General features: G+C 47.9%; 1 protein-coding gene across 1 annotated transcript; it reads right to left on the bottom strand.

Moving 5' to 3' along the window:
* Positions 1–274: 274 nt before the first annotated feature.
* On the bottom strand, positions 275–4,137 carry BMP2 (bone morphogenetic protein 2; the record flags this gene model as incomplete). The annotated part of the gene is made up of 2 exons (XM_080342129.1): positions 275–1,415; positions 3,786–4,137. 2 exons carry the CDS (start codon positions 4,135–4,137, stop codon positions 571–573), a joined length of 1,197 nt encoding a protein of 398 aa, XP_080198255.1. The 3' UTR covers positions 275–570.
* Between the last annotated feature and the right edge of the window lie 12,997 nt (positions 4,138–17,134).

Genomic DNA, 17,134 nt, shown 5'->3' on the forward strand with positions numbered 1-17,134 from the left:
TGAGAATTGTACAATATAATAATCTTGAAAGTCAGCAGAGTGGATTATCCACTTTTTTCTGGACTTGAACTTGTGACCTTAACAGTAGCACAGCAGAAAGCAAATGTGCTATGCACTTTGCCATAGTAACCTTCCATGTATTCTTTTCAACTTAAATACACACAATTGAAACAGCTACAATTTTGGAAAATTATGTACAAACCCTATATTTTTTTCTTTTTGATTACATATAAATACAAATTAGCTATTCTTCTAAAAAGTGGTTATAATAGTAAATAAATACAAAATAAGAATCTGACCATTATACTTCATGTGCTGGGGTTAAACCCATATAAAATGTACAACTAAAATACATTTAAAATCTTTAAAGGAATATTTCTCTGATTAAAATATTTGTTTTCCCAACTTTTTCGTAGACATAAATATATTTTCAAAATAGTTGTGTTTTTTTTTCTTTCCATTTCATTACATAAATAAAGTCTTCATTGGGAAATATTAAAGTGTCAGCTTATTTTTTTTTGTCTTTTTTTTTTTGTGTTTTTTTTGCATTTATCTAATATATTTGCTGTGTTAGCGGCACCCACAACCCTCCACAACCATATCTTGATAGTTCTTTAATACAACTTTTTCATTCTCGTCAAGGTAGAGCATGGAAATAGCACTCAGTTCTGTCGGCACACAGCAAGCCTTGGGGATTTTGGAATTCACTGAATTGACCAAAGTCTGAACAATGGCATGGTTTGTTGAGTTTAGATGATCTGCCAGCGGAAAAGGACATTCCCCGTGGCAGTAAAAGGCACTATACCCCGGCGGGGCAACAATCCAGTCATTCCACCCCACATCATTGAAGTCCACATATAACGGATGCCTTTTGCAACTGTATTTGTGGCGTTTACGCTGTTTGTGTTTCGCTTGACGCTTTTCTCTTTTATGAAGCGGGTGTCCCTTGCCATCATGCCCAAACGTTACTAATAATGGCCTGAGCTGAGACCAGCTATCTTCATCCTGATGTAAAGACCTGCTAATCCTAACGTGCCTCTTGGAGGCACTGTTCTCTTTGTCCAAGTGAACCACCTCTACCACAAACCCATGATTAGGATGTCCATGTGCAATCCACCTCAAAACAGCTGGTGTTACATCAAAACTTTCCCATTTACTTGCATTATGATGCACCAACCTGGTGTCCAAAAGTCTTGTGACAGGGTCCTTAGAGGTGGCTGTGGCTGGCTTTATAATTTCATAAATATTAATACGGTGATGGTAGCTGCTGTTGTTCTCTGAGGTTCCGTGCACCTGTTTCCGAAAAATCTGGAGTTCAGCTGAGGTGATAGACTCCTCATTAGGGATGGAAGTTAAATTAAAGAAGAAGCGCCGTGCTGTTTTCCCACTTGTTTCTGGCAGTTCTTCCAAAACTTCTAATTTGATTAAACAGGTAAAACAAAAACAAAAGAGGGAAAACAAATCAGGAACTGAGACAAGCAGCCAAACCCCTCAGTCTGCTGTTGGCAACTTTCAAATGACAGCTAACACATGTGACACGCGGGATCTGAAAGACTTTCAGGCAGAAAATACCATCTGCCTCGTCTTTCCGTTTATTTATGTGAGCATGTACAGCATGAAGTTAAGAATGTTTCATTCATTGTTAAGTACTTTGATTGAATACTAGTGCCTTTTGCATCCCAGGTGGTTATAATAAGTGGCAAGAAACATGCAGCATTACTTTGGAGGTCGAGAACATAAGTGAGAAAACTCAAGCATTATAGTTAGGGAGGGCCTGATGAGGATCATTAAAACTGATTGAGGACATGGGGTAACTCTTTGCATTTTCGTTGTTTATTTCAAGAACATGGCTCTAACATCAATCCCTTAAATTCCATTCTGAAAAATATTACTCTGCAGTTTAGGTGACCTACAAACGTTAACGTACGGATTTTTGTATCTTAATTAGAGATGGTGAATTCAACATGTGTAACAGCACCTTGCAAAGCACACCCTATAGCATTTACCCAAAAGAACGGCAGGAAGGTTCAACTGTTAAAAAGAGGTGGATGGTAAAGGGATAATGACACAAAGTCACTTCTGAACAACAGATTTTCAAAACCACATATATACACAAAAATTTGAAAAGTCACTAAACCCCAGGCCATTCTCACCTTTGAGTCAACAAATAACTGAATGGAGCTTCAGAGGGAGTAAATATATCTAGGGTTGCTAAGTATGATGTTGCTACAGAAATTGAAAATATTACAAGTATTTGGCATAATAAATCTCTCTCAAATAATGGGCTTTAATTTTGGTACGAAGCATCCTGGAGAAACATTCATTTTCTAAGGGGAAGCTGTTAGCAGTTCTTAGTCCTGTAACCATTCCCTGTTGAATCCAGTACGATTAAGGTAAGGCTCAGCTTTATGGTATTTCAGGAGCAGACCAATATTTGTAAATATGCAGATGTTTTGAGTGGTCACAAGACAAACTTCTGCCTTCATGAAGCCACTAGTACAGACTGAGAACTCAGTGAAAAAATGGGGTCATATTGATTTTCTTCCAAATTTTGTGAAAACTATAGAATAGCTTTTGTGTCAAAAAGCCTTTGCCGTAGCAGTATGACTACTTCAAACCGCAGATTTTCACATTTGCCTAAAAAATTCTAAATGTTGCCCTTCCAGCTCCTCTCTTGCTCAGCCCCTTGCCTGCCACGCTCAAGTTTAACATGAATGACCCCTCACTGGCTTTCCCCCATCCACTGCTACATCTTTTCACGTAGAGGAGTTAACATTTCATCTCTCAACTTCTTACTCAGGATAAGGCTTTCCACTAAACAGCACATCCACTCCTCCAATACCACCCCTTTATCCATCAGAAACATTAAATACTGATGAGTTTTAAAGGGAAAACTGCATTTTCATTGCGTTTACAGCACGGCCGCTGCATGCCAACACCAGAGACTGGCAGCTAGGAATTATTACAACCTGGGGAAACGTTTCCCGACGAGCACACGAGCGACACACGTGCCACCGGCTCCACGGGCCTACCCACGCCGTGGCTAAAGCCACAGAGGCTGTTTTGGCTACTTAAGCTGGGAAACGCACCCAGTCGCTCAGTGATGGCCTGTCCCAGAGGGTCCGCTGCCTCGGTGGGCTGTGGGAGAGGGGGGAGTGGAGGTGCTGCTGGATGCCCTGTTCTGCATTTGGCCGGGTTACCTGCAGGTGAGAGTCAAAACCCAGCTGCGGGGCTTTTAGCAGCCCAGGCGCTGTTGGCTGGGGGGTGTGCAGCAGGTCCAGGCTCAATCGCTCCTCGACGGCAGGGCGAGGGAGCGCTCCAAAAGTCGTGATTGATCGTTTCATTGATCTCTCACGGGGATTAGATAAGGATTAGAAATCTCCGCAGCAGCCCCGGCTCAGCAGCATATTAGGGAGACTTTCCTGCTCTTTAGCCTCGCAGAAGAAAAAGCTATTTGTGGGAACGCTTAACGCGGAGCCGCTCTCTTTTAGCGGAAAAAAGGACATATAACACGAGCCTCTCGTCGGATAGAGCAGGGCGGGGAGAAGAGAGGTTCGCAGAGCAGGCGGATCGCGGCAGAAACCCCACAGCCGGGGCTCTGGCCGCGCACCGCCACCCGCTCCATTGCTAAACCCCGCGTTACCGGCGGCAGAGCTTACGCGCTCCCGGGGAGGAATCCGCCCCGACGGGAGCTCCTCCTCCGGCCCTCCCCTTTCCCCTCCGCTCCCTCCGCCCGGCCCGCGGAGCCCGTTACCGGCCCCCCCACCCCCGGCCCCCGCCCCTACCTTCGTGGTGGAAGCTGCGGACGGTGTTGGCGCGGCTGGCCGCCCTCTCCAGCGGGTAGCCGAGGGCCGACGGCTGCCCCAGCTGCTGCCCTGAGTGCAGGCGGTAGAGGTCCAGCATGTAGGGGGGGATGACGACGTCCTTGCCGGGGCTGGGCCGCCGCTTGAGCCCGAACATGTGGAGCAGCCGCAGCTCGAACTCGCTGAGCAGGTCCTCGGGGCGCTGCGCGGCCGAGGCGGCGCGGCCCGTCTCGCTGAAGCGCCGCCGCCCCACCTCCGGCATGAGGCCGGCCGCGCCGCCCAGCAGCACCTGGCAGAGCAGCAGCGCCAGGACGGAGCGGGTCGCGGCAACCATGATCAACCTGCGCGGAGGAGGAGGAGGCGATGGGAGCCAGTCAGCGCGGACACCGCGCCGGGGGAGCGAGCCGCGGGGTTGGGGGGGGAAGGGCGGACGGGGACGGTCCGCAGGTGGGTCCCACCCCGGCGCCCGGCCTGGGCCATGGCGAGCGGTGCCCGCCGCGGAGGAGCCCCCCGCGGGGCCCCGTCGAGCCGCTTCAGGTGCTCGGCGGCGGCGAGCGGCGGAGCGAGGCACGAAAAATCCCCGTGGCAGGAGATCAAAGGGAGCGAGGAGGGACGGGGCGGGGGAGCGGGGCGATCCGCAACAAAGGAGCGCGGAGGTGAAGGGAAGGAGGGGGCGGTCGGGGGCACCGCCGGGGCCGGGCCGCTGCCCTCGGCGGGGCACAGGTGTGCGCCCGGCCGGGCCGGGCCGGGCCTCCCGCCGCCGCTGCCGGGACGGCTCCGCGGGGAAAGCGCCCGGCGGCGGGCGAGGGAAGGGGCGGCTGCCTCGCCGACGCGCAAAGAGACCTCCCCGTCCCGACCCCCGCGCGTCCTCCCCTCTCCGAGCCGCGCCGAGCCGAGCGGCGGGGGCTCGGGGCCGGCTCCGCTTCCCCCGCACCGGGGCAGCGGCTTCCCCCAACGGAGAGGAAGGGAGAGCTATTCTCCCTCGGCGGAGGGGAAGGAGGAAAATACAAATCCTGCTTCGTCCTTAGCCAAACCCACAGGATATTCTTCTCCCCCGTGAAACTCTGCGCTGGATTATAATAATAATAGTTATGATTAGTGTCCCGTCCCCCCTCTCTCTTCCAGGGCGCTAGCACCTCTGCCGTGGCCCAAGGAGTCATCCTGCGGAGAAGGTTTTCAGCGGATCTGCGACCGCCGGAGCTATACCTGTGTGCAGCAGCAGGGGTTGTGTCTGCAGGAGGGTTTTCTGCTCTCGGGGTGTTTTTCCCGCATCACTTGGTGTTACTCCAAACTTCGCTGCTGCTCCTCTACAGCTGCCGAGCAGAAAATAGAAGTTCCCTGAAGTACAGTCCGCCTCTGAAACATACTTTTAGCAGCTAGTTGGGGAGGCAGAAGGCAAGTCCCGGCCAGGGAAGGGCTTCTCCCTTTTAAAAGCAGCGATCGGAAAGTTGTTGCTTCTTCTTCTTCCTCCTTCTCCTGTGTGTGTGTGTCTGCCTGCCCGTGAGGGGTCCCTACGTGTCTACGGAGTTAAAAGGCTCCTTTTAAAAAATGTCCTTTGCATCACCCGCACCAGCCAGATAGACATTTAGCGAGACTCCCGCAGCAACATGAAGAAGCAGCTTGACTTCGCTCCCTTAAAAAAGAAAGGAGGGAGGAGGGAAAATTTAAAAAAAATTAAAAAGGGTGGAGAGCAGGCTGCTGCCGGCCCGCGTGGAGCGGCCGCGCCGGGGGACAGCGCCGGGTGTCCTGCCCGCCTCCCGGCCCGCTCCGCACCATTGCCGGGGGTGGCCCGGTCGCCGCCGCCGGGGCTTTTTGTTGCTCGGCGATGTCACGACCCCGGAGGCTCGCGAGCCCGCGCCAATCACAGCCGCCCTGTGGGAGCGGGCTGCGGCCCCGCACGGCTTTTAAAGGAGACGCCGCCTCCCTCCCTCGTTCCTTCCCTCGGTCCTTCCCTCCCTCCTCCCTCGCCCGCTCCCTCCCTCCCTCGCCCAGCTGCAGCCGCCCGCCCGCGCCCGGGTCGCGGGATGGGGCCGGCGTCCCGTCCCGTCCCGTTAAGCTGTGGCACCGGGTGCGGGAAGCGCCTCCGGTCCGGTCCCGCTCCGGGTGGCGGTGTCCTGGAACCGGACCGAACGCTCTCGGGCTCCGCAAATCGGATTAGCGCCGTGGGTTGCCGGTGTGAAGGTCACGTAAGGTACCGGGAGAATCTTGGTGCTTCAAAAGCAGTTTAAATATATTTTAGATATATATATACACACACACACGGACACGTATTGATGTTTCCACCCCGCCTCAGCAGTGCACGGGGCATCCCGCAGCCCAGCCGCGGAACCGCGGGGGTTTCCTCGCTCCCCTCCCCGAAAGAGAAGCGCCGAGGCTCGGGAGGAGCTGCCTCCCTCCTCCCGGTGCATCCGACCGCGGGCTCGGCCCGGCCGTGCGGACGGCACAGGCTTCGGGGTTCGGGCTTTTTTGTTGTTGTTTAAGATGTGGCTGCCCTCCAGTGGTGGAAATGCGGCGGATCTCCGGCCCCGAAACGGCAACCCCATCACAAACCACCCTGGGCCAGCCCTCGGCCGCTCGCCTTCGCCCGCCACCTGCCCCGCGGACCATCGCGCTCCCGCCACGGTTGTGGGGGACACGTCGGTGCGCCCCGGGTTTGCAGCCACGACCGACCGTCCCAGACCCAGCATCGCACACGGGCACAGATGGGTGAAGAAGGCAGACCTGTGCCCAGTGGGATTTGGCTCCCAATCCAAGCTACATCACTCACTCCGCTGATTTTAGCAAATCTAATCCCGATACAATTTGCTAACCGGTGGGTAGAGATGCACCCTTTGCCTCGTCTGTTGTTTGTCTGCTCGGGCTCTGCGGTAGGGCCTGGCCCTTCTTGCATAGGTATGTGATACCCAGCAATTTAGGGTCCTCATCAAAGCCATCGGCACACCATCATTAGCTGGGGTCCCAGTGCTAGCACAGGCTCCTTCCCAGCAAGGTGAGTGCCCTGTGCTCCTCCAAATACCGCTCAGGGGTTTCATTTGCAAAAGATGCAGACAGCCTCTGACACCTTGAGTTACTGCGGAGGAGGATTTAAAGCAATAACAACTGAGACAACTCCATTACCAGCTCCTCCTTTGGGAGCGGCATTTTCCCTCCATCTTACGACTTTTCTCAGTATAGGAAAAAAGCCAATTTGAGCCAGGAATTCAGCACATTTGGACTGGATAATTCCTCCTGTGGACCTTCTTTTCTCAACTTTCCATCACATTAAGAGTGACTTCAGCTAAATGGCAAAACATCACTGCAGGATGAGGCATTCACACGAGGAATTAACACACTAGTGTAACAAACCACCTTAGAACTACACCAGCATAATTAAAGCTCCTTCATACCATCAGCTCCCAACACTCGTTAACCTGATCTTCATTTGTCACCGCTCATATGGAGGTAGAGGTGACACAGAGCGAGGCAAAATCCTTCATATTTTAGTTACTTCTCCATTGCATTCCAGCAAAGATAATGTTTAATTTTATGACTTCCTGCAAGTCTTTAGCATGAACTGAAAGTGCATGCAGTGTGACTTCAGGGTATGCCAATTATGTAAATCCACACTAAAATAACAATAGCAACGTAGTTTACACATCACTGACATTAAATGAGCACTTCAACTTCTAATTGCCATTCCAGTTCAATCTGTAGTGGGTCATGCCAGGAAAAAGTCATTTCTTGCCTCAACACTTACTCCCTGCGCCTGGAGCATAGGCTGTACTGTGTGCCCAGCTCCGCGTTATCTCCAGGAGCTTTCTACATTAGGATGACAAGCCTTGTAAGGGAGAAACGTGTTTGTGGTTGTTCTGAAGGCCTGCATGTATTCTGATCTGATATCAAGAGGGTCTTGCAGGTTTGCCCCTCTCTTATTTTAAATATAAATAGGCTCTCACAGTCCTCTGTTCTCTTGGCCATAAAAGACAATATTCCCCCTTCTAGTTTGTCACCCCTCGATCTATTTAGATCAGCTGCTGGGGCAGTGACTCTGCCTTCCCACCTGTTTCCAGGACATTCCAAAAGACACCACCGAGGCACTTGCAACATGTTCCCTGAACACACTGGCACCCACACCAGAACCTCAGCCGTGTTCCAGCACCTTCCCCATGTGGAGACTTCTCACCAGGGCGGGTCTGGCTCCCTTTCAGCCAGTGCTCTGGTGAATATGGAGAATAAGGCCCTCAAAGCATCATCCACAAAGGTCTGGTTATGGTTCATACCTCATCAGCACAACAATCAACTAAATACCCCTCTGCAGAGCCTGCTGCACCCAGACCCACTTCCACTGCATCTCTAGCACCAACACACCCAAGGTCACAAGCTGAGAATCATCTTTATCATGACACAGCATCAAAGACAGGCATATTTAGGTATAACAAACGCAACATTTGATCTGTGGAGAACAAACATGCCAGGGGGTGCCCACCCAGACTTCCAGCTCCCCAAAGGAGCCTTTGCAGCAGGTGCAATGCCCTTGTCACCCCCATCCCTGCAGCTCACCTGAGAGAAAGAAACCAAAGTTCAACCAGCCTCATTACCTGGTGCTGTGATTCCTCATGGATTCCATGAAACCGAGGAGTAGAGCAATGCATCAACTAAAAATCCAGCCCCATCACAGTGAGCTCCCACAGTGGCATTTCACTTTACAGAGCTACTTTTCAGATCAAGCCTGCTCTTCAGCTGAATTCCTGCCAGAGAAACCACTTACACTGAAAAGATCTGGGACAGATACTGGATTTTAGGACAGCTGATTGGTGGAGAGGTGTTGAACCAGTAAATACTCAACTAGCAGCACCTGCTGCTAAGGTTTCAGATCCAGGTGTTCCTTTCCAGGACCCAAACACAGCTGATAATTCTCAACTTTAAGTATTGTCAGGTGTACTTAGTAAAATGATAGAAAAATACTGACATAAGGATAAGCTTTACAACACAGTAAGAGTCCTTTTTCAAGACCAGAAGGAGAAAGATTAGAATCTTTTTTTCCTCCCAGCATTTTCTTCCTGCAAATACTATATCAATCACATTTATATACTGTCACCATGTAGCATCTTCTTTTCCAACCTGGTTAAATTGTGGCCATCATGGTTGATGGCAACAGGCAGAAGACTTCAGCTGGAAGACCTGGATGAGAAATGTTCACCAGGGTCTCTGCCTATAACCTGTAACCCTTAGCAAAATGACCTGATTTCTGGTCTAGTTAGAGACACAGGTCTTGCATCGCTCTATGCACATTGATAGTTGACAGTTTTACTACTGATTTCAGCAGACCAGTTAGACCAATGCTGAGCATTTTTGAACATGCCCACTGTAGACCACTGTCCCCTGGATGTGAGAAGTATGTGAGATGTGAAATATTAATAGTAGTGAGCTCTTTTTACAGAATTTGCAGATTTTAGTGAATAAACCTCTTGATAAAAACCTGTGCTAAAGGATGAAACATATACGTGGTACGGCATCAAATGCCAGAGGGGTGACTTCTGAAAATGAGTTAAGATGTGTTAGTGATATTGAGGTTTTGGCTTCGTAACGGGCGGAGATTATCTGAAAGCTTTTCTGTTTCTGTGCTGTGCTTCCTGTTGGCATCTGTGTGAATATGATGTGTGGCCATTCTTTAAAATATTAATACTGTTTTCTGAAGACATATTTGTCTTTTGGTGGTTTGTCTTTTAACATCTATCGTCTCTGCTACACAGCTTGTTGTGTGTTCCATGAAGGATGGATTCTCAGCCGAGAAGATAACTTGGTTTTGAAGAGGGAAAGGCAGTTGATTCAGAAATGTTTATTTCTTTCTTATTCACCTTTGCTGAAATCTGGCAGCTCTTCAAAGCTCATGCTCTGTTTCACAGCAACTCTCAATTTCATTCATCAAATCTCAGCTTTCCTTCCATCATAGCGAGGGAAACTGCAATTTATCAGGAAATACAATGCAGACCCAGTATTCTCTACATTTCCACTGTGTCTCCATTGCTAGCGAACGGTAACAGTTGCTCCTAACAATGTTGTATCTGCAAATATAGGCTGCAGTAATCAGTTCACATGGCTGCACAGCTTTTATATTGTAAGACAAATTCCTACAATTTGTAATCCAGTTGCTGGGAAAAGAGGAAAAAGGCAGGCTAGCATTATAACATTTTATTTTTTTACTGTTTTCCCCTTGATGATACAAACTTCTAGATTTCAAAATCTAGTATCTGACCTGTGGCTTGTATTGGTAAGAGGTGGAAAACCAGCAGAACACCTCTGTACAGCCTGAAAAACAACTGAGCCACCACCGAACGGATTCCCAGGCACCGCCACCATTTCTGTACGTTTAATTACATGCAATATGAATAGTCACAGACTGTCAGGTTAGAGAGAGTCAGTAGACAGTGAACTAAAGCTCTGGAGATCTCAGATCTCTTTGCAGCACTAGAAGTGTCATTTTTCTTTCCTTTGTGCTTCAGTTTTCCCACTTTGGAAATGGGGTGGTGATGTCTGCCCCTCACTTTTAAGCTCCTGCAAGAGCTTGAAGTAAAAGCACTAAGAGTGAGGCACTGCTGTTGTCTGGGGCTAATTACCACATTAATGCCTATAGTAATCTGAAATACCTGGAATCACAGGGCTCAACCTTGCCTTAAAGACAGTGGAGAAATTCCTACTGGTTTTGGTGGTACGGGCTCACATGTTTAAGTGATGAAGCGACAGGGATGCTGACTATTCCAGTCAGAAGATTTGGAGCAAAGAGGGATTTTTTAAAAATTATGTAAGTCTTGTTAGGAAGACAATGAGGTGAGGGAGTTCCCCCACATAAAAGAGAAACGGCTGCGTCACAGATGGTCCATTTCAGGAGCTTATCATTTCATCACTGCCGAGATGCTGACGTCAAGTAAAATGGAGGATAACATAAAGTTACGCATATTGCCTTAAGAAGTGCATATTTTAGCGGTGGAACTGGATAATGTTTTGCAATTAAAATAAAATAAAGGCAAGCGTGACGTTCTGTTTAAGCAGATTGTCTGTATGAAGGCTTTATTGTAGCTGCAGATTTAGGGCATATGAAAAGGTTTTCTGTGCTCAGTTGCAGGATGAAAAACATTGCATCATCAGGCATTCTTGTTCTCTAACACTTCTTTGCCCGTATGCCTTTGATAATGAATGCTTGCGATTTCATTTTCTGGTCTAAAGTCATGTTTTCTCAGGTCATTATCATTCCAATTTTTAAATATCCTCTTAAAACTAGACAGAACTACGGAAAACAATAGTAAAGCTTTGTGCCTGCTCCGTGGCATGTGCTCGGCACAAGCGATCAGCTGCTGCACCTGCTTCACGCTGGCAGTAAAGCTATTTGCAAGTTGCTTTCAATTACCCCCCTTGTTCCCAGCTCTGCCCAGTTTCCAGCAAAGCTCTGATGGGCACAGGTCTCAGTTCGGCCACTGCCCTGTCACTTTTATTCGGTAGCTTGGTTTTTATTTAGTGTGCGTGCTACAAAATTTACTGACTGACTCTAAATTGCAGAAATTAATTATTAGCAGCATGCATTGAACTGCTTTGTGGTATCGTTTATCCCCGGAACATCTGTAGCCCCAAAGTCACAGTACTTGTCCTGTACTCCTCTCCAAGAAGAGGAAGAATTGCTACCTCTGCTTTACAGAAGGGCAAAGGGGCAGTGAGCGGCAAAAGGCTCTTTTCCTAAGAGGTACACAGGGGCCCGAAGATCTATATAGGTCACGCTGAGATTTTCAATGATGCATAATCAGGTTAGACACAGTTTGGGGGTTAAACTCCCCAAAATTCCATGAGACATTAAGTACTCAGCTCATGTAGACGTCTTTGCAAAGCCCAATACCCAATCTATTTCCCAACAGTTTCCTGACGAATTCCCACAGTGCCTTGTTCCGTAAATCCCAGCAGGAACGTAATGGTCTCATTCAACTACAGAGAGGAGCTGGGATCCTGTAAGTCTGTCTGCACTGAAGAGAGAGGGTTTGTTACAACCTTGGTCTGGACAACAAAGACACTGGGCAGGGTATCAACATATAGATTTGTTCCCAAAGGGAAATCCTGGGCCAACCTCGACATTCCTGAACACCTTTAACTACCTCCCCTCGCCACACCTGCATTTTCTGAGATTTGCAATGACCTGTCTACCCTTAGTTTATGTCCTTTCAGACCATTCAGGATTCAGCTGAAAAAGCATAAAACATCCACGACGCGCAGCATTGTCCAGTTACTAATTCCATTATTCCCATCAATTCTGTGTTCTCTAACTGGACTTACGCAGCCTTGGTGTTGTGTTACTGTAGGAGATTTGCCCTTTCTTACATTTTCTGTTTTCTATACAGTATTTATCTGTATAGACTTAGTAAGCATTCACATCCACTTAAGGTAGGTATACTAAACATTGAATACATTCCTTCAGTCAGCCGTGGAATAAACTCCTTTCAAACAAACCAAAATACTAAACAAACAAGCTGGGGAACCATGGAATAAACTCCATTTATTCTGCACTTTTGATCTTCTCCCTCGCTCTCTGCTCCCCCGTGTACATCCCATGCTTCTGTGTACAGCCCTGACAGCTGATGGCTTCGGAAAAAGAAGAAGGAAGAAGAAGAAGCAGCAAGATCACCAAAAGTCCCAAAATTGCTACCTCAAATAATTTTAAACAGTCCCAATGGGTTCTGTAAGTCCTGGTTCAGATGCTGACACAGCCCAGAAAGAACCCCGAGGACCTAAAAATAAAGTTTGTGAATAAATCCTTGAAAAATCAGGGCTGCTCTCTCCATACCAGTGGAAAACTGAAATTCCACGTTGTGCAATCGAATGTGACATTCATTTCTGCAGCTGGTGGGAAAATAGTTTCCTTACAAAATAAATTTAATAAGAAGTAGACTGTTTTGTATCTATTTTTTCCCTAAGCAACTTCTAAAATGTCAGATATTAACATGAGGGAACTTGGATAGATTAAAAAAATATACCACTGTAATAATATGTAAATATTATTTTTTCCTTCCTTCTTTCCTTCCATTCATTTACAATATAGAACACATTCTGATAAAACAAGCTAAATTTACCACAGCCAAAAATGTGGAACAGCATCTACACATTCTCCCAATGAAAATATACATATATTATAAAATAAAGGTTTATTTCCCTTAAGTTGAAGAGATTTCACAGCTAGCCTGACTGAATGCCATTTGTACCACATCGCTCTGTGTGTCCAGGCAGCTGTACACATATTTTATGCATTTGTTTTCATTAGAAATAATGAGTTCTAATTTCATTAGAAATACATGGCTCAGAATGATGACTTCTATTTGAAATACTTCTCCTGTATCAAACAAGCCTTGTAGGGTGATTTATCCATTCTGCAGGTAAATGATGTGCACGAGCTACCTAAGTAACTCAAACAGATGTCGCTGACATTATGTTGGGTACCAGCTATTGCAGCCGTTAGCTTGAGGGTCCAAAGTCCATCACTTTGGCTTTTGATCTGCCCTGTGGCTTTCCCAAAACCCCGTGTGGAAAGGAGGGTCCCGAGCTGCCACATGGTGATCATTTAAATTAAACATTTCAAAGCAGAGCAGCACATTAGCCGAAGGAATATCCCCATTGTGCTCAGAGAAGTAGTATTTCTGAATGTCCCTCAAGAGGGGTACAACTGCTCCTGGCAATCCCTTCATTAAGCCTGCTACTGACAAAGGGGTTTGTAACAACACCGCTTTGATATACATGGTGTAATAAAGCCAGAAAAGGCTAAATTACCCACCCACATGAGGAGGCTTTAGAGCTTTTCTCTCATTGTAATATTTCACATCCTCAAAGCAGAAGAAATCTCAGCATCGGAGCCCATCTTAAGGGGTAAAACGAAACCCCAAGTTAACTGTGGGGCAGTGAATCTCTATCTCACCCTTACTACAGACATTTAGAAGTTGGCACCTGCAGCTTGGAAGGCTTCGGTCACCGTGCTGAGCTTGCAAAGCCAACACAAGGCAAGGTTTTCAGTCCAGAAACTGGGGTTCAGGGGGCAGAGTGTTGATAGTTTCTCCCCAGTTTATCGAAACTGCAACTCTTCATTTGTGTTGATAGGCTATTTACACCCATGGTAGGGCATTAACTAGAAATCCAGGTCCAGCAATACCAAAGTGACCTGTCGTATCACTACTTGCACGATAGTGACAAAAACCATATCATATTCCCCATCTCCTTCCCTTCCAACAGCACATGGCTCCGTGTCCCTCCTGGGCCCACTGCCTTTCCAAAGAAGCAAAATCCTCTCCTTCCAAAGCCCGGGGCAAAATTCCATGGGAGCAAGCTAGACCCACAGCCCTCTTTGTAGCTCTTCCTCTAAGGCTACGTCTCTACTAGTAAATTAAGTGTGCCTGGGAACATTCCTGGGCACGGAGGCCAGCTGGCATGGAAAAGCCTGCTTCACTGCTAGCTCCTGCATCATGGTGGCTGCATGCAAACTGCCGCGTGGGGACGGCCCCGGCAGCGTTACAACAAACCACGGCTAGAAATGGTTCGGGACAGAGCTTCTTGGCCTGGCCCAAAAGTGTCCTGACAGTACAAGCACTCGCTGGCTTTTGGCTGGACCCAAAAGTGTTCCCAGGCACTGCTTAATTTACCAGTGCAGGTGTAGCCCAAGGCCATGCCTACCTCCACCTACCCAGGTACGATGGGGAGGGCGCAGGACCGAGATTAACGCTGTCATCGCTTCAGTCAGCTGATGGTGACCTCATACCCTTGTTGAACGCACCTTTTATCTACACAGAAGTTGTTGATAAGAGAGCGTTTAAAGCAGCCTAGAGGGGAAACCACTTGAAAGCGGAGCTGCAGTGATCCAGGGAGCAGCTCTGGGGCAGGCCTGGACCAAAACCAGGGGAGGTTTAGATTGGATATTAAGAAACATTTCTTCCCGGAAAGGGTTGTTGGGCATTAGAACAGGCTGCCCAGGGAAGTGGTTTTGTCACCATCCCTGGAGGGGTTTAAAAGATGCGTAGATGAGGTTCTCAGGGACATGGTTTAGAGGTGGACTTGACAGTGTCAGGTGAATGGCTGGACTTAAGGGTCTTTTCCAACCTAAATGACTCTATGATTCTATGAAATGGGGTGGGATGTGGGGTACTGCTGAGCTGTGGGGAGGTGAGAGGGCTCCCAAGGGCTCCTGTGGGGCCATGGCCCCTGCTCGGCCATTCCCACAGAGGGGTTAAGGGATATTTGTCACAAACTGTGCACAGGCTTGCTGGGGTCTGCGGAGCTCTGCATTGGCATGCTAACGGCATGTACCACAATGTAGTTTTGCATTCGGTTTGGCCCACAAGCTGGTCCAAACTGATACCCGACTTGTGACTGGCATCTTCTTTACCAGGGTTTCAGGGTCATAAACCCCGTCCTGGTTGCAGGGAGCAAGGAAAGGGATCACCTTTTCCTTCCAGCTCCTCCTGGGTTAGTGTTTGCACTTCACATGCACAACCACTCCTTAACTCAGGTCTCCCCATTTGCTCCAAGTTAGGATGAAACTTCTCCATGCATTTAAGCTAACTCCGACTATTTTCTCTGGACCAAGTTAGGGCGCAATTGGATATGGTGTTCTGCTGGCAGGTGAAAGGGGAAAGGCAGCTCCGGGATGGGTGAGAGGAGCAGGGATGAGCATCTGCCTTGGCAGAAAGCGCTGACGCAACATGAGGATGTTCTATTGCAGTTTTTTTTCTAAAACAGCTCGGTGATGGGAGTGAATATGTCTTTATCCAGTTGACTAGATGACCACATGGACCCAAATCCCTCCCCAAAGGCAATTTGTCCACTAGAGACAATTCATTCAAACCTCGTACAAGTTCTATTTCTTCATTATCAAGCCCTAAGCTATGCAGAACATAGCAGTGATCTCCACTCCAGCGCTACCTGTGCCCGGGGCTTCTGCACAACCGAGGTGAAGCCACTTCTCCCAGTAGCTAATTTTTCAGTTAATGCTGTTTTGTTCAAAATCAAATGAGGTTCCTATTAAGCCTACAAAAGGAACTAATGATTGATGATCTGGCCCGCCCGACTACAATTCCTTCAGTAACAAAAATATTTTTAAGTTCATTTATTATTGAGATCAAGCAATGAGTCTGGAGCTGCATAAAATGATTCCAATTAGATGCAAGTAATTGCTACTTTGGGTGCACATAAGCTTTTCTGGATTAAAATAAAAAGGGCAATAAAAGCTCAAGTAGCTCACATCTCAGATTTAAGCCTTTAAAGCTTTTTTGCCTTCTTTTCTCCTTTTTATTTGTGTGTGTGTGTGAGAGAGAGACACACACACACATACACACAGAGGGGAGGATGCGGGGACGAGGAACAGGGGTGTATGAAAGAAGAGGAGGGATTTTCCCAAGCTGATTTCTTTTCCTGGGTGACCCAGTGTCCCTGGGAATGCCACCCCTGCGATCTGCACCAACCGGATCTGCAACAGCACAAGACCCAAGATCTTCCACAGCATCATTAAAATAAGTGGCAAAGGGGGAGACGCCAGCAAAGCACAAGTTTCATAACCTCACTGAAACCCTGCTGCAGATGAGGGAAAAGTGTCTTCTCCTGCAGCAGCAGTTTCAGAGCCAACATGTGGTAAATGAAAACCATCTCAGTGCAACGCCAGCTGGATCCCTACAGCAGCTGAATTAGTCAAGCAGAGAGAAAACTGTTTCACATGCTGTTGGTGGCATTTCCCCAGAGCCACCGAGACCCACTCCAGAGCAGAAAGTGCTCAGGTGCCCCTTAATACTGGGATTTAGGATCCCAATGAGTTAAACCTCAGGCCCCTGCACACCTCTCCTGCTGCAGTGTGTGCTGAAGTGTAGCTTGAAACGATTTTCCAACCATTGATGGAGGGGGGAGCTGAAGCCGCCCTTCCATGCTGTGAGGAACGTCTTCCATCTATGGATGTACGGATGCAAAAAGAACAAGATGGGATAAGATAATGTTTTGATGCTCCATGAGCATCAGCTGCACACACATACCTCATATATGGTGTTTCATAGAGCGCAGTGTCATCACCTACTATATTACCTGTCTCTCACTACAAATATTTACCTTCAGCAAGGTATTTCCCAGGAAGACCGTGAGTGATCAAGGAGGTATTAAGGAGGGAAAGAAGATGGATTGTTTCTAATCTTATACGTTTGTTTCTTCTTTTTATTGCCCAGATGTCATCGTTAGCTACTCAATATCCTGTGCCCACCCAAAGGTCTACAAAAGTTCTCTAATGCCTCTACAAACGGTTTAATCTCTAGTGTGCAATTTGCTAATAATTACAATCAGATCATAAATACAGA

Source organism: Nesoenas mayeri, assembly GCF_963082525.1.
Source record: "Nesoenas mayeri genome assembly, chromosome: 3".
Classification (NCBI taxonomy): Eukaryota; Metazoa; Chordata; class Aves; order Columbiformes; family Columbidae; genus Nesoenas; species Nesoenas mayeri.